The sequence below is a fragment of the Mercurialis annua genome, linkage group LG2 (genome assembly GCF_937616625.2).
Source record: "Mercurialis annua linkage group LG2, ddMerAnnu1.2, whole genome shotgun sequence".
Taxonomy (NCBI): domain Eukaryota; kingdom Viridiplantae; phylum Streptophyta; class Magnoliopsida; order Malpighiales; family Euphorbiaceae; genus Mercurialis; species Mercurialis annua.
Window position 1 is genome coordinate 1349496 of NC_065571.1, and position 18043 is coordinate 1367538.

At 34.0% G+C, this 18043-nt stretch overlaps 2 protein-coding genes across 2 annotated transcripts; both read right to left on the bottom strand.

Moving 5' to 3' along the window:
- Nucleotides 1-3420: 3420 nt before the first annotated feature.
- On the bottom strand, nt 3421-5907 carry LOC126668036 (uncharacterized). Its single transcript, XM_050361238.2, has 3 exons — nt 5593-5907; nt 5411-5516; nt 3421-3701 (listed from the first exon to the last, which is right to left on the bottom strand). Exons 1-3 carry the CDS (start codon nt 5764-5766, stop codon nt 3619-3621), a joined length of 363 nt encoding a protein of 120 aa, XP_050217195.1. The 5' UTR covers nt 5767-5907; the 3' UTR covers nt 3421-3618.
- A 643-nt stretch (nt 5908-6550) lies between these two features.
- Nucleotides 6551-14001, bottom strand: LOC126668035 (uncharacterized). Its single transcript, XM_050361237.2, has 13 exons — nt 12877-14001; nt 12519-12600; nt 12236-12427; nt 11559-11623; nt 11324-11483; nt 10733-10966; nt 10518-10634; nt 10130-10318; nt 9962-10043; nt 8639-9555; nt 8010-8520; nt 7736-7926; nt 6551-7576 (listed from the first exon to the last, which is right to left on the bottom strand). The coding sequence occupies exons 1-13, from the start codon at nt 13908-13910 to the stop codon at nt 7175-7177; spliced, it is 4176 nt and encodes a 1391-aa protein (XP_050217194.1). The 5' UTR covers nt 13911-14001; the 3' UTR covers nt 6551-7174.
- Nucleotides 14002-18043: the final 4042 nt, after the last annotated feature.

The following is an 18043-nucleotide window of genomic DNA, read 5'->3' on the forward strand; positions in this document are numbered from 1 at the left end:
TGAGATTTGTTTTTGAGTTCAGAAAAGCTCCTTCTTTTGAAGTTTAGTTAAGCTTTTCCCACAGACGGCGCCAATTGATGGAGTCTGCCTTCTGAACCGGTGAGTGAACCTGCAAAACAGGGTAGAAGCTAACCGGACGGTGGTTGTCCGATTAACTCTCCGATGCTAAAGTCAGTTTAGAGCTTTGAGCAGCGTTTCGAGTATATGAATGTAATTGTGATTCTAGGCATACCTCGTGCTCCTTTTATAGTAGTCGAATATACCTAGTAGAGTTGTATTAGGCAGGTGAATCCTACTTTGTAGGGATTCGGCCGTATCTTAAGGATTCTCCTGATTTGTCGAGATCTACCTTAATCTGATAAGAGTCCTATTTAGGAACGTCTTCCTAAATAGTCTTATCTTCCTAAAGTAGAGCTTATCCTTCCATATGTAGTGTTTGTGTCCAAATAGGACAAGATTTCCATATTCAGTCGTTTACCCGAATCCCGGACCTGACGCGCTCTTGGCGGATCATGTGGGATTCGGTCTTTATTAGTATATTACCGAATCTTAGAGATTCGGTATCTCCTTCATATCTTTCCGTCTTCAGGGGGAGTCCGGTGTCGCCTGAGAGTGGATCTCCTCAACTCGGCTCCATTATACTTACAGTAGGATTCGGTATCCATCAATTAACAAAGATGGGCATGTTAGCCGTACAGGCTACAACTGATAGAATAAGAGATAAACAATCAGATTATATTAAATGTTAATTATAGCAACTTAATTGCGTTTTGGAAACAAAAGCAACAACACTCCAAATTAGCTACGTGTCCCTTCTTACATCTATCTGCTATTTTCGGCAATTCTTATCTCTATATTTTATTTGTCTATTTATTTTATAAAAAATATTTGTGTCATATTACATAGTAATTTTTATAATACTAGTTTCGTATTACGTGCTATGCACGTGACTCGTAACGTAACTCGTCAATGAATATATTAGTAAGTTTAGTATAATTATATCAATTTTTATTTAATATATTAATCAAATACATTATTTTAATTTTGTAATTCAATCAAACTAAAAGATAGGTATTCCTACTAATTTGGAGACAATTTAGTTATTTTTTACATACTAAAAATTAAATTGGAGATAATTTAACTACCTATTCTAGTTAGGACTTTAATTATAATAGTGATTAATTAAATAACTAATTAGTTAATGACTATAAAACATTTATTTAGTAGTAAACTGAAAATGATTATTCAGTAAATTTGTCTGTCCCCCCCCCCATCCGTGCTTTTATATATAGTATAGATAGATATAGATATAGATTATCTAGTCTTTAAAGTTAGGATATTTTATAACGAAATTACTACTTTTTTCCATCCATTTTATTTATTATTTTTATATATAGAAGAATCTCATTTTTGTACTATTAAAATATATTTTTTTATCTCTAATATTAATTAAAAAATTAATGATATATTATCTCATTATTTTCATTTATTAAAAAAAAGATTGAACCCTAGAAAGGGAACCGCACATGAAAATAATTATTGACTATATAGAATAAAAAGATACGGGAATTACGTAATGCTACTTTGGAATAAATAAGACTTGCCACTTACTTTCTCTTTATTTTGATGCTCCATTTATTATGGGGAAAATTACAGAAATACTAAGAAAGACAAGTTTTAAGGGTTAATTATAAATTGATATACAAATTTTATCCTAATTTGAAATTACCATATAAATTTTAAAATTTAATAATTACCACACCAACTTCCAATTTTAGTAAATTGGTACACCAACCAATTATGCAACAACACGTGGTTATATATTACAATATTCATGTTAGCATTTTTCTAGTTTGGTATACCAATTTGTCAAAAAGTAAAAGTTGGTGTGGTAATTGCCAAATTTTAATATATTATAATTACAAATTAAAGTAAAGTTCGTGTATTAATTTATAATTAATCCAAGTTTTATATACATGTTTTCAAAAAAGTTTTTATTTAGTATCCAAGTTTTCTTTTAAATATCTAAAAAGTTTTTGCTTTTATACGTACTGTATTAGAGATGTATTAAAGATGTTCAATAATATACTTTTAAGGAATCAAATACATATTTTTTTATAGTAAAAAATAAATACATGAATATATTTTTAATTTTTGGATAAAACATTTTGACTCAGAGTGTATTTTTGAAAATCAAGCTATTTTTTTTAGGATAGTTTTCTAAATAACCCATTATTATATTTGTCTATCAATAGGATTTTTAATTATAATTTTATTTTATAGATTATTCTATATTAATTATCATATTATTTTATTTTAAAATCATAATTACTTCATATATTTATTTTTTTAAAGTAAATTATTTGCTCATATTAAGCTATTTAACTATTTTTCCTTCCGTTTACTATTTATGTTATTTAAAGATTAAATCGAAAAAAAATTAATTCTTTTTCAATATAAATTAATTCAAAAGGATAATTATTTTAATATATTTTATTAATAATTAATTTTAAATTAATAATTTTTATTATTTTTATTACAAGAAGAAGAAGATGCATAAAGCCTAAAACAGATTAAGAGTGAACATTAGTAAAATCCACTCCATGGTCGTCAAGCTGAACTTCGGAAGCTGAAGCCAAGATGGGATATCAAGATGGTTGAAGCAATCCATATTCCATAGTTTTTAGTACTTTTTAAAAATATCACCGACTTATTTAGACTACAGTCAAATATAAAGGACGTATTTAAACCTTTTCAGAATGAAAAAACTCCAATTTAAAAGAATGAGTACAATTGAAACTTCAAATTAGTAAATAGGATAAAATTGAAGATTTTAAAAGTTTGAAATATAAATACATAAAAGAAAGTCGAAAGACAGATATTTTTGATGATTATGCTCTAGAAATATTTCGCTAATTTTAATATTTTTATTATTCAATTATTGAAACAGTTATTAAAATTACATAGAATACATTATTTTAATTTTAAACTAATTTAGTGAAAAAGAAATGAAAGGTAAAATCAAATTTTATTTTTATTAATTTAAGTCTTTTGACATGTCGATAGTTAATAGAAGATAAACAATTAAATAATTTAAAAATCAGAAAATAGTAATCCATTTTCAAGAGTAATTTATGCTATTTAATTAAGGAAACATTATCCAGAGCGCATATTTGCTCCATAACATTCATTTTGTAGAAAGCTTTATATAAGTAGACACAAAACATTGTTTTGCTGACGATCGAAAAAATTATGCAAAAGCATTCATCATCTTCGCCGCATTTTTCTACTTACAAGAACAAGAGCAAGAACATCATGAAGCTACTGTAAGGCACGGTACTTGGGAGAGGAATGCCCGTTTGCCCAATAATAATTTGCTGCGTAAAATTAACTGAATAGCAGCAGCAGATGAAGCACATCGACTCAAAAAGACTAGAAAAACATTTGACTGGAAAGACCATAAATTCATATCCAGAGTGAAATCTAATATACACATTGGGTATACGAATAGATCGGGTTTTTCATGCATGCAAGTGAATTTGGCTTAATACATACAGAAGTAACTATAGCGCCGTGATCGTGAACTTGTAGTTGCCATCTTTGATATCTCCATCACAGTCAACCAGATTTGAATAGCAGAACTGCTTTCTGGTCTAAATAGAAATAAACGAAATGGTTTGTCTCGTGAGTCACATACGAACCTGTACATAACAGACAGAAGAAATAAGAAAAAGAAGAGAACCAAAATTCGATTTAAATGACAGAAGAAACTTTTCATCTGAATCCCCAGAAGAAACTAAAGAGCACATCATAGTATACAGATGTAGTTTCTGTTTTACACTTGCATCTAAGAAAGGAAAAAATGGAAAGGAGCAATATAACTATCTAAAGAGACGGTGGATCAAATTCTTGTAGAGGACGTTAATCCAAATCTTAAAAGAAAGCTTACCCAGGATAGCAATAAATATGAAGAACTGAATGAATGATTCAACAATGTAGAAGGTGTGAAGGAATAGGCTAGTGCAACACTATAGGAAGAAAAAATATTATGGCGATAGTCAAGCTCAAAGTGAGGCAACAAGCCTAGAAGACTGACTTGATGAACATCTATTTCCCCCCATTCCCCAGACCAAAACAAATTAATATGTCATGCCACATAAACAGAAGATTGTCAATTTAACAGTCCTTTTACTTGATTGATATCATATATTTGCTTTGCTTAGTTACATAAGTTTGTAATCCATAGGAAGTGTACCATTTACAGCCCTGCTTACAATATTAAAGAGGGATGACTAGTTCTGAAATTAACAGCGTAAGTGCAGATTTAGTATCTAAGAAACTGATTAGAGCTTATTAAATTATCCAAAAAAAAATGAAATTGATTTTTATAGGATTAGGATTCCAATTTCTTGTGATTGAAAAGGATTTTAGAAGATTAACTGGAGGTTAAGAAGCAATAAAAAGTGAACCCTATCCATTGGGTATTAATAAATCTGCCTAGACTGTTTAAGGCCACTCACCAATCAGAAATAGATCATGTACTAGTTGCATACAACCTACATACTAAAATCCGCGCAGAAATCCCCACCCCTTTGTGCTATAGGGCATAGTTCTTTGCATTTCCAGAACATGTTAATGACCAAGGGATGCTCGGAAAAAATCTTGTTTCTACATTCTACTTCAAGATCAGTCAATTTGGCAAGTAAGTAATTTGGTCATAATGATCATTATAAATCCCTCAATTGTTTGGAATACAGTAAGCAGCACGACAACAAATTCATTTCAGGCATTCAAATGGCGTCGGCTCTCTGCAATAAAATGCAGCCAGCCTAGGCAGGTTTGATGGAGATCATGCACATTCTGCCTCTTCTATCTAACTAAACCCAACCACTGAACTTCTATCCATGTCTAAATACTTGTACAAAACAAATAAACAGACTGTCGACCGATGACAAATTCCACAAATTGGAAACAGTTGTGTATTAATTCTTAGCCAGCGATAGGTCAAAGTCGTCAAACACGCCTCTTATAGATGTCACCAAGATATAGCTAATTGCATTCTCAGATAAGTCAATCTATAATCACCTTATTTCTTCTCTGTTTCCTTAGTTTTAAACAAGTTAGTTTGGCAAGCAGGACATTCCTCCAATGAAAAACCAGTTCAGCACTCGTAGAAGCGCACGCGTTTATAAGAGACAAGGTACATTTGTAAACTTGTATATACCCTAACAGAGGAACAAACAAAAATCCTATTTTCTTGAGATGTAAATTACTTTTCAATTTGGGGAATTCACAAAGATAAGGTTTAACTATGTTTATCGCATCTAATCTTAATTTTAACTTCAAAAATCAGTTCTACGCCCAGCAACATCAAATCTGACCATAAGAAATTAATCAAGAATGGAGTTACCAAAATTACGACCAACGATGCAATGCCAAGTGGGTCCGTGCTTCTTATCAAACTCCTTCTTTATATGCTCTGCTACATCTTTCTCTACATTGTTCTTCTCAAAAGCCTAACAAATACCCAAAATCAAAACAATCAGTAAACTAAAATAGAGAAGAATTGAAGTTGAAAGTGAGAGAACTAACGGAGATAGCAATATCAATAGCTTCCTTTTGCATGTCGTCTTTCATGTCGGCGTTTTTTATGATGATTTTCTTGGAACTAGGAGGAGGTGTAGCCGGAGATACTTTCCGATCATCGGAGATGGATTTCCCGACTATACCTCCGTTGGTGGTTCGTTTTGCTTCTTCGGTACTCATTTTGTTCTTGGAGTTTGTTGCTGCTGATGATTGGCTGTGGGTTTGGTTTTTCTAATTTTACGAGAACCGGCTTTCCCTTTGAGATGAAGTTATTTATGTGTTCTTTCTTGATGTAAGACAGTGAAAAAGAAAAGAAAAAGAAAGAATAATTCAGAGTGAAAATTGAATTGAGTTTATATTAAGCAGAATTTTTTACAGTTTTACAGTTACTAAAGCAGAGTAGAAATAAAACTCAGTAATTGTGATATTAGTGTTTAAACTTTCCAAATATTTTGATTGAATATCTATACTTTTTCATTTTACAATTAAGTGTCTAAATACTGAATAGTAAATGCGCAACTCTTTATTAAATCGCCGGCTGAATATATTATTTGATCCCTGAATTTATATTTTTTTACTCATCTAACTCTTAAACTTAACGTCTCACCTATTGAACCTTTGAACTTGTTAAATAATCCGTTTTGACCCTTGGACTTGATAAATACGTAAAAATTGAGCCCCTCCGTACACAAATCCTTCTAGTATGTTTCAAGTGTCATGTGGGCACGGAGGAATTTAATGTTTACATATTTATCAAGTCCAAGGGTCAAATTGAATTATTTAGAAAAATTCAGAGGTTCGATAAGAGAGACACTAAGTTTAGGAATTAGATGGAAAAAAACATACAAGCTCACGGGTCAAACTATATATTAAACCTTAAATCATCTACACTTTCTGCCTCAGCAGATTAAGTAAACATATTTATTAGGTATTGTTTCATATTCTAATCTCTAAATTTAACCTCTAATTAAAGAATGATTACATCAAGTCCAAATGGGTGGACTTATTTTGACAAAATTTACAATTTTTAACTAATTCTATAATATTTAATCTTAACACAAGAGTCAAGTTCAACTCGCGGACTGACGTTTCTATTTATGAAATGATTGATGCCTAACCTTTGCATGAGTAATGTAAACAAAATACATTGGGTCCCTCAACTTTTATCTCTCTCCTACTATACTCTAAACTTTAAATCTTAATTATATTCTACCACAACTTTTATTTTATATCCATAGCGTCTACCGTCACTCCAACTCCATTTCCATCAAAATTCAATAACTTGACAGCCAGTTGAAGTTATCTTTGGACCGAAAAGTCAAACACAAACATTTGACATACAAAGTGAAAATGTATTGGTTCTTACAGAAATCCGATTGTCCTTATACCATTTGAGCTATAGTTGGTTCAACGGAAATATAGTTGGAGTAATGTCACAGACAATACTGATATAAAATGGAAGTTTATCGAGAATATAATTATGAATTAAAGTTTAGGGAGTGAGAAAATTACCCAAAATTCATATGTTGTAATTGGAAGCTTAAGCAACAGATCAACTGCAGCAGCAGAAAAGGGTTATTTTGCGTTGCTATGATTCATCATCTGAGTCTTGCACTACTCTATCATTCCTCATTCTCTTGGCATTAGGCAAATCAAATCCATTCTCGCCGTCAGAATCCTCCGCAACTTGAGGACTATTGGTCCGAGGTGACAGAGATTTCTGTGATACATTATCTTCAGAATCTTCATTTGATTTGTGGCTATTTTCATGATCTGGATCAGGTTTTTCCTTGTTGTGAGGATCTATTATTTTGAAATCCCTGGATGTGCTTCGCTTGACATGCTTCAGTAAATTGACTTTACTTGCCTTGCTGATCCGAATGAGATACTTCTCATAATCTTCTATTTGGAAGATTAGGTCCGGAATGCATTTGTTCTCCCTCTTGATCTTGTTTATGATTCCCTTTGTATTAGGCTTTTCTTGTTGTTCCTGCAAGTCCCAAGTTATGCAATCCATGACTAATAATGTTTGACATCGAGTTGAATATTCAAATCTGTCTAGACTCTTGAGTAACTCGTAAGTTGACTCAACTCGGTTAAAACAATTTATGAAAAAGAAAAAATGGTCATATGATGGAGAACTACATACCTTTTGAACCTCCGCTACAAATTTATAAAGAGGACCTGTAAGCTTCTTGGAGGTTACTTCCACAAGCCGCTGGAAAGCTAGAGTAGGTAGAAGTTGTTTCCATCCCTTAGTAGCTATCCTCAGCTTTGAAATCTGAGCCAATTGCTTGTAAAACTTTACAGTCAATCTTAGTAATTGCTCTGCTTGAGGGTCTGTTTACATAATATTTAACAATGAAATACAAGAAAAGAGAAATTAATATAATTGATTACTTCTGTGCAAATTGCTTGCTTACCCTTGATGTTCATCAAAACGAAGAAAGATAATACATTCACCACTGCTTCAGCCCTCGAACAAATATTATCCTCGACTTCCAGTTCTGATGCATGTTCTACATTCTGACTATGATGAATGCATTGTTGTTCTACCAGAAAGAATGTCTTTAGTTTTCTGATGGCCCAATCTATATCGTTGACAACTGCTTCGATCAATTTCAGGATGCATAAACTTATAGCGGTCCATGTTGAATGGTTTATGATGGGGTACGATTTAGATAACTCTAATGGCTTGTCAGTGTCCGGTCCGATGAATCCAGCGACATCTAATAACTCCTTAGCTAAGTAATGTGCTACTACTAAATCATCTGGAGGCGAACTTAAAGAAATTGCAAGCGAAGCCACACTTTTCGCAACCTTAGAATTTCTTATGTTATTACTTTTGCAGATATTTAAACCCCAGGATCCAATAGACTTCCTCCATTTGGAAGGCAGATTGTCACCAATCATCAACAACATATCACAGACGATCTAAGAACCAAATGATACGTTAAATGGCGTTATCTTTGTGAGTTAAAAAATTTCTAGTCAAAATTGTATATCATCTAAAAAAATACAAACATTACAAGACATGGGATGATTCATTTACCTCAATTTCATGAAAACATGATTGTGTAAGCAACTCAGCAAACAGTGGACAAAGAATTTTGAGAATAAATAACACTGTGATTCTTATCTGGAGGTCATCAATCCTGGAAGCTTCTTCATAGTCTTCATCCAGCTCGTACTTGAGTGTGGAGATCGATAACAAATCTTCAAGCAACGCAGAGGAATATGAATTCTTCAAGCTACTGGCAATCAATTCCTTCAAGCACAATAGTGATAGAGGAAGATATTCCTTTCTGTCTTCAAGATCATTCTTTTTCCTCAATTCTTTTTTCTGATCCGTCGGAAACTTTGGTCCGGAAATGAGCAAGCAAATCAGTTTCAGCAAAGGAGGCCCCATTAATTTAATTTCCCCATAGACTAAATTCTTAACTGGGTCTTCTTTTCTTCCGCTAGCATAAGATCTTATGTGGTGAAGGGAAAAATTCAAAACAAAAGGAACACAGTTTAAGCATTTCAATGTTCCCTTTGAAGATGGCTGGCTATGGTTCTGAGAAGCTGCAGTGCCTTTAGACCATTCATTATTGCACATATCCAAGGTTAAATTTATTAGCTGACAGAGACTTGAAGTCGCCAAAAAAGAAATCCGTTCTTGAGTCCCTATGTTACTGCTGAAATGACCATTTCCAGGCATATCAAGAGTAGCAGCTTGTTGACTTCCTCTTTTGACACCACTGCTCTGCCTCATACAGGAATACTTTCTGAGTGATGCATGTAGATTAACAATCTCAAGAATTTCCTTTTCAAGATCAATCCTCTTCAAACCTGTTGCTTTCTCAAACTCGGTAGCAATAATATTCAATACCACTTCAATAATCCCTGACAAAAGCAATGCACGGCATTTTCCGTGTTCTTCATCTAAAGATGTAGAGCCAGAATCCTGAGTTGGACTAACGATGCCTGCTCTGACATGAAGAGAGGGAAACAAATGAGCATGAGAAACTCATCCGTCCAAAGTGTACTTCCTCTCCATTTTTGACTAAAGAAAACCAACTAACTTTAAAATATAGGCTTAATGTCTTAAAAACACCAAACCTTTGCGAATCATGTCAATTCTAACCAAACCTTTCAAAATCGCCTCATTTAGCCCGTTTGGGAATATTGTGTTTCTTTTATAGCCGTTTTTTAAAATAAACCTGTTTTTTGCCCTGATTTTTGAAAGGTTTGGTTAGAATTGATACGGCTTGCAAAGGTTTGGTATTGTTAAGACATTAGGCCTAAAATATAATATATAGCGCAAAATTGCTGATTCTTCAAAAAGATCCATACATAAGAACTATGATGCTGTAAAGAAAATCTTTCAAACCTTCCAGATTTCCCTTCTTTAGAAAATCCCGAATCTTCAGGAGAGCCTTGGAGAAAGACTCACCAGATGGGGATCTCCTTGCCTGCAGAAATGGAACATTAATGATGTGACTAGACATTCATATATCATGCCAATAAAATAATCTATTCTGATCAGAGAAATCAATACCTCAATATCTTGAGAAAGGGAGAAACCAAAACACGCCCAAGACGAATCTGGATGATCAGTTCTATCATGTGGTTGAAGGAGTAAGATCCAAGAAATACAAGATAGAAGACAGTCTAGAGGCTCTTCAACGATGACCTTGTCACACTCTGATTTTATACAGCTACTGATTCCAACTTGAACACCACTATCCTGCAATCCATACTAGTCAATATCAACCACGTAAATGAATCACTAACATACAAGTTCAAGTACAATATAATATTTGATGTTTAAGTTTAGAGGTTCTCTTTTTGCAAACTTCGACATGCAGGGCTATAATCTTACATGGAAGACAAGCATATACCATATGAAGCTTAAATAAAATAAATATCAAATTGTCAACAACTACCTCCTTGAAAAAACGAAGGAAGTGAGGCCAGAGAAAATCAAAAACAGCTCCTCCACTAGTTGGATCCACCAAGACAAGCTTTAGAAGACCGCGATACACAACTTCTTTGACGTCTGCCTTAAACGATATCAAAAGAGAATGGCGTACAAGACAAACTTCAAAAAAGAACGGTTTCAAATAGGGAAGGCATGTATGAAAAGACATAAAGATGGAACCTGCTGATAAAGACACCTCTGTAGTAAACCACTCAGTTCGTGGAAGAGATCTCCACCATAGCTACAGGGCATTTCAGTTTGCTGGCTACAGCTTGCTTGGCTAGACGAGTCTTGAAAAGAACTTTTGGCTTGCTTTTCTGCCAGTATAACACTAATAATAGCATTTGTTGCTGCAAGACGAATTGCATCTTCTTGTCTAAACATGGCTTTACGCACAACCAAAATGGTGTAATCCTGCATCATACGAATAACTAATACTTAAATAAACTGAATGAAAGTGGTGATGAAATGTATAACTTTATAAACTGAATGAAACTGGTGATAAAATATGTAGCTTGAAGCCTTTTACTTAGTAGCCCTGATGGTTGCATATGCAAATGCATATATGCACATTTTGCTTACAAATTTAGAACTCCTTTTTTCTAAAAAAAAATCCATATTCTTCACACAATTTGACAATTGTTGCTGTACTTCTGGGAAAAGTATAAATGTAATCAACTCAATTTTATTCCCTTGAATACTCGCTGATGCATGACACAGGTCCCTTTTTTCTTGGTTGTCTTTAACGTCTAGACACAAGAAAGTATTTACCCGGAGATCACGATTAAATTTGATGAGGGGTACTAGAGCAGCAACAAGATCAGAGGCAGTAATTCCATTCATAAAAGTAAAATAATCCAACATCTCCTTTAGATGAGAAACATGCTCCAACATTGCATGAGGACAGCTCTGAACCAAGAAAGAGAGCAGCCTGGACATAAAAATATAATGTCACAGCTTACACAAAGTCAACAAATTTTTTTAACATTAATGTACAAGAAATTACCTTATGATTGGCCTGCTTAGTTCTGGCTTTGAAGAAAGAATGCGAAACTTGCACTGTTCTATAATCTGGAACATGTCAGCAAATCGATTAGACTGACTTTCATGACATGCTAACTATCTGGCAAATGACAAAAGAAGTTCCTAGATAAGCTGTCTGGGCTTCAAAATGGCTATCTAATCAAGAAAGAATAACTTATGGCATGAAGATGAATCCAAGGAAATAAGCAGATTTTAAGATGAATGACTTAACATAAAAGCATAAAATATGTTAAAATTAACAGATCCTTCAGCAAATTTACTTCTGATTTTCTGTAAAAATAAATGAGCCTTTCGGAATTTTACTTTCAAATGTAAAGTAATATATCGTAAAGCTCTGTGGTTATGTAGAGTGGTAGAAAATAAAAGGAACTGCGCCCATTTTAAGTCCCAAATGATGGAAGTTCAACTCTTGTGCCATTCCATTTCAGAACACAGGTTAGTCTTTTAGCTTAACTAAACATAGTTCCCGGTAAAAGGACACAGAATCCCTTAGACAGCATGAAGATACATAATTTTAAGAGGAAAATAGGTGAAGGAAAACATGCATATTCCATGTCCTATTGTTCATTATTTGCCTCTGGAATATTCGAACTTTAGAATATTAGAACTTTAGAAAAGTATCAGTGGAGTTGTAACAACCTCATTTCTTGCCATATCATGGACCTCAAATAGGGTTTTGAGCATCTGAATACTAAGTGCTTCAGCACCCATAAGACCACTAAAATTGCATATGTCACCATTGTTTCTGGCTTCTGATGACTCTAACAGTACAAAGCTGAACTGCACAATAGTAGGAACTATATGCTCCCTTCCATAGTTGCTTTCATTAACCTGGAGATAATTATATACAAACTTAAATTAGCACATTTACATTGAATAGATAAACATGCCTAGTGATGGATTTATGGCAGAAGAAACTAACAGCTCTTAACATAGCCTTCTCAGCTACTTGCACATTTTGCAGATACTCTTTCTTTAACCCATCAGATAACCACATTAACTCTCTGAAAGTCAGGAAAGTTAAAGAACAATATCATCAGATGAATAGTAGGAGCAACTTTTGCTACGTTGAAACTGCATATCATAATGAATTCGTGATTACGGGCAGGCACCAATCAATCCATTTTCAATAGAAGTTGTCAAACAAGCAACTAACTCAAACAAACAATAACGCAACCAACCAATCAATGCAAAGTTGAAAAACCTATAAATAGAAGCCAACCTTTTTCATGAAGTATACAACACATTAACAAGCACACTAAACAAGCAATATATGTTACCTAGAAAGCTTGTAATCATGATAAGCAGAAAGCACCGCAGTTTTCAAAACCCCGATGGAACTTTCTTTAAACCTTTTAACCCTAGCAATAGAAAGTAAAACAACAACAGTGAAATGATTAAGAGCCCTAGAATCCAATTTCACAAGCCTAATAGCCTCTTGTCCTAAGGAAGGATCTTGCTTCACGGCAAAATTAACATGAAGCAAAACAGTCCCTTCTATTTGCCTAACTATAGAACCACCTTTCAACCCCAATTCCGACCCGAAAAACCTAATAATCCCTTCAATAACCTCCCTCTTACTAAATCCTTTCGAGGCCAAAACCAGTAACTGATAAGCAAGTGAAGGCAAGTCCTGCAAATCAACTCCATTCATTCCATCAAACACTTTCTCCAAGAATACTCTAGCTCTCGCTTTATCAAGAAACCCTAGAAACTCTCTAGCTAATGAAACCAATTTAATCAACAATACTTTTGACCATTGATTATCAATAACCTTATCCAAAATCAAATTCACGTAATCTCTTCCTTTCTCACTATACAAACAATTAAAACAACCAGGAATAATTTCGAGTATTTGAGTATCCTCAGGAGTAGTTAAATTGCAAAAACTAGTCAAAATTAAGTCAACGATTGAGTCAACATCGTCGATCGGGATGTAAGTTAACAGAGTATTGAAGAAACTGATCGTTTTAAGAGAATTTGAATCGCGAGGGATTTGCTGAGAAATGAAGAGATTAGTGTAGGCGGAGAGGAGAGACGAGAGAAGCGAACAGAGCGGGGGTTTGTGTGGAGCGAGAGAAATGAGAGAGAGGAGAGCAAGCGTGTAATCGGCGACGGCGATTGACGGCGTCGGAGAATGCGAGCGAGTTTTAAGGTAGGAGATGAGAGTGGGAATTGAGGAGGTTGAAAGAATGTAGGGATGGAGGTGAGTTTGATTTGCTAGGGTTATGATTTCTGTGTCGGTTAGTACTGGCGTCGATTGTGGTGGATTTTCGGATTTGCTGCCGGGAGTGGCGGTGGCTCCGGTGGCCATGGTGTTTTTCGGTTGGAATGTTGGGGACTGAGGATTTGAATCGATTTTGGGATTTTAGAGGGTTTGGGTTTTGTTTGCGCGGGAATTAGACAATTTTTGGCACGAAATAATACGGTGTCGTTTTTCTAATAAGCCAAATGTGCAAAATAAATTCAAATCTTGAGGTGTTTGGAAAAAGTAAAAAGTCAATAAAATTGTTCATCAATTGAAATTTATGTGTTTCTCTTAACTGAAGTTTAGTTGTATTTCAAATGCTTATTTACTGAAATTATACTTTGATGAGTAGTTAATCAATCTATATATTTGCACTTGAATTACATTATGAGAATTATGCAAACCTCTTTGAGAATCAGTTCACTGGTGTAATACCTAAGGGCTCAGTGGCTTGAGGAACTTGACAAAGCTTGACCTCTCAATTGATAGCCTCAGAGTCGGAGGTTCCGTTCTGTTAAGTTTTTACTCAAACTGTGTAGCTATTCCACAACTACATACCTGACTGGTAGTGCTCCACAGGGGCCAGGACTTGACAGCAAACTTTGGATGGTGGATTTTCAGACTGGATGATTCTGATAAGTTTACTGCGAAAACCCCAACTGAGATCTTGAACTACAAATCTTTGGTTTAGATTCACTCGTTGGAAACTGTTGATTGCTAACCGCAAGTGATGGTATCGTACAAGTAATATAATCCGAAAGTACGGATATCGATCCCACATAGACAATGGATTTAACGACTAATTTTGAGAATTTTTTTGACCGGTTAGCTACGAAAATGGTTTGAGATTTTGTAACCAAAATATTAAAAGTAAACAATTAACAAATAAATTAAGTAATTAAAATCAATAAAATAAAAGTGAATTAAAAGATGATTTTTGTAAATAATAAGAGTAAAGGTTCAAGGGTTGATAATTCTGAATAATAATATAAAATCATGAACAATAAATATCTTGGTGATTATTTAGAATCGAGCTATTCTAAAATATCGTATCCCGCTCTTTCGAAACTCAAAAACCGAAATGATCACAACTCAGTTGTACTGCCAAAATTATAGTTCAGGCTAGTCTAAAGCATCCATAGCTCTCTCTCGAGTTACTATAGATAAAAATAAGCAAATAACCAGTTCATAGGCAAATTACTCACTCTCGTGTTATAATGAACCTAGTCAAATGATTAAATGATATTTATTAAGCAAACCCTTAAGAGCACGTATTCATTAACTCACTCTCGTGTTATTAATTCATACATTGTTGATTAACTTATCTATTTTAGCTAAGCTCTCTCGAGTCAATAATTAAAACATAGGGCAATGAATGAATTGATCAAAAACATTCAAGCATGAAGAATATTAATTAATACCAAATTTTAACACCTGTTAATTAATCGATAATTAACTCAGTCTCATGTTATTAAAAATCAATTAACCAACTAAATTGTGATTATGAAGCAAACTCAAGATTACTTAAATTTCAACCCACTCTCATGGCGTTGTCCTTTAAGTTTCCGATTATTTAGATCTATTTAATTAACAATTTCTCAATTAGTTAACTAAACATATATCATGAATCAATTTCTCAATTTAATCTAAGCATTAAGTTCAATAACTGATACACGATAAATCACCAAAATATTCAAGGCCAATCAATTATATAAATAAACGTTCATATCAACCCTCGAACTAAAGGTTTAGTTACCCATTGTCATATGAATAACAACAATGAATAAGTTACACCTTGAGTACATAGAAATAAAAGATAGAGATAATCTATACTAAAAGAGTATTTTTGATGGCTAAGCTTAAGTATACACTAAATGGTATATATTTGCTCTACACAAATGGGGTCTATTTATAGAGTCACTTGGAGTGGAGTTTAAGCCAAAGATATCATCCTTCCATATGAAACTTGAATCATGATCAAGTTGAGAATATCTTCTTTCTTTTAAAAGTGGAGTAATGATCAAGTCCTTCCATATCTATCTTGGGTGGACCACCAATTTTGACTTATCTTGTTTCTAAAAGAGCATAGCTTCTTCCCTTAATGAGCTTCTATCTTATTGTCAAAGCTCACTTCTTTGTGTGCAAGTCAAGAAAGATCACTCTCTAGAGAGTGAATGCAATATTCTGCTGATTATGGAAAGTCCGATGTGATGACTTTAGAATTTCGTTGCCTCCAATGTGGACATATTTTCTCGTGTATTCAGGTCTCAGCCGGCCCTTGGCCGGCCTAAAGTCGTGGGCCGGCTGACCTGCTGGTTTTTTGCTCTTTGAACGGTGTCGATTCAATTCAAATCGGTTGGGTTTGGGTTTGACTCTGGTTTTCTGAATTCTTCTGCCTTTGACTATTTGACCTTGTTTCAATCATAAATACCCCAAAACTGATGAAATTTAATATTTATTCATAAAAACTACAAAACACAAAAACCTAACTATATACGCTCTTATTTTACGCGCAAGTGCTAAAATCTAACGAATAAATGCTATAAAAACTACGTAAAATAATAGCTTATCAGAAACAAGCTTACACTTACAAGTAGCTTTCCTCCAGAATTGTGCATATTAGAAAACCTTTCTGCTATTGAATTGTATCAGAACAAATTAAGTGGTCTTGTACCTCAGGCCATGGGGAACTGCTAAAAGTTGCAAAAATTTCATATTTTCAACAAATTGTTCACAAATGAGTCGTCCAAGGAAGAACATTATTCTTATTATCATTAATCCATATCCAATTGCAATTCTTTACAACAAGAAAAATTGAGAAACATTCCCATTACTTCCAAATTGAATCAAACTAACTAACAATTGTTCAAACCCTCTAACTATTTGAAAGTAAAAAAGAACACTTAAATCCTAATGAAATCAAATTTGTCCCACTTGTAGTTATCTCTTTCTGTTTAGAGTTTGGAAATGAATGCTGTTTTTTTTAGAGAAACTAAGTCAGCAAATGGAGCCAACCCAACGTCTAACTCTCCAAATGATTGGCCGAACAGCCTCAACTTCCAACCCCTACACAAGCATGACGTAATCATCACCTCCCTTGTCAAAACAATCGGACACATCGTACTATTGGCATCATGCGATATAGTCATCAGTAGATCCAATTTCTCACCCTCTACAAAAAACATATCTAGTGAAGAATCACCAATGTTATGATAGGACACACACAAGCGCAACCTCGTACAAACACAGAGAGCTGCTATCTTCAAAAGCTCCAGCTTTAATCTCAGGTAGATTGATAGTCTCATAAGTCTTCTCTAAAAGGTTATAGCTAAGTAACTGTAAACCTTGAATCCAGATCACTTTATCACCTTCTAAAACCCCCCTCCTAGGTTCCAGCTTGCCAATATGATTGTGGTCTAAAGGATCTTCCCAGCCATGCCCGAAGCGGTAATTCCAAGTTTTTACACCTTCTGTCAATATGAGCTCAGGTACACCCTTTGCTTCACAGTAGATGTAACCATTTACAAACAGGAAGCTAATAGGAGAAGATATCAAGACATGTGAATCTGCAGTACTAGGATTCCATAGCACTATAGTTGTCCCGAAAAAAAAACAACCACTCCTTGACATGTGCCAAGAATGTGAAAGCCCCTCTGCGAACCGCCAAGTAAAACAGATGGTGACTTTACATGCAGCACAGCCTCTGGAAGTTTGGTGGAAGAGGTTGCCTCCACCATGGTATTCACATCGAGCAGCAATGGTCCATCAGATGTCATTACCAAAATCAGATCTTCATTCTAAAATTAACCAAACATTAAAGTCAGTTGGATGCAACAAGAATTTTCCTAAAAGGCAAACTGTCTATTATAAGCAAAGAGAACCATTTGAAGATCTTCTAAAACATTTTCCTTAGGCAATTTGTCTTTCAAAAGCAAAAAAAAGACATGACATTTATGCAATCCATCTATCTTTTACGAATCCTTAAAAGAATTCCAGTCTCACATGCATACCGTTAAAAGGCGAACCGAAAATATTAAAGCATACAATCAGATCTCCATTTTAAATTTAACAGAACATTAATTTCAGTTGGATGCAACAAGAATTTTCCTAATAGGCAAAATGTCTATTATAAGCAAAGAGAACCATTTGAAAGTATCAATCTTCTAATACATTTTCCTTAGGCAATTTGTCTTTCAAAA

Bases quoted from the DNA above. Each gene is read 5' to 3' on its own strand.
- LOC126668036 (XM_050361238.2), bottom strand. From the start codon at position 5,766: ATGAGTACCGAAGAAGCAAAACGAACCACCAACGGAGGTATAGTCGGG. The intron at 5,517-5,592 runs GTTAGTTCTCTC...GGTATTTGTTAG, and splicing joins CTATTGATATTGCTATCTCC to GCTTTTGAGAAGAACAATGT. The intron at 3,702-5,410 runs GTAACTCCATTC...TGTTATGTACAG, and splicing joins CATCGTTGGTCGTAATTTTG to GTTCGTATGTGACTCACGAG.
- LOC126668035 (XM_050361237.2), bottom strand. From the start codon at position 13,910: ATGGCCACCGGAGCCACCGCCACTCCCGGCAGCAAATCCGAAAATCCA. The intron at 10,319-10,517 runs GTAGTTGTTGAC...TATGGATTGCAG, and splicing joins TCCTTCGTTTTTTCAAGGAG to GATAGTGGTGTTCAAGTTGG. The intron at 7,577-7,735 runs GTATGTAGTTCT...TGGGACTTGCAG, and splicing joins TTGTAGCGGAGGTTCAAAAG to GAACAACAAGAAAAGCCTAA.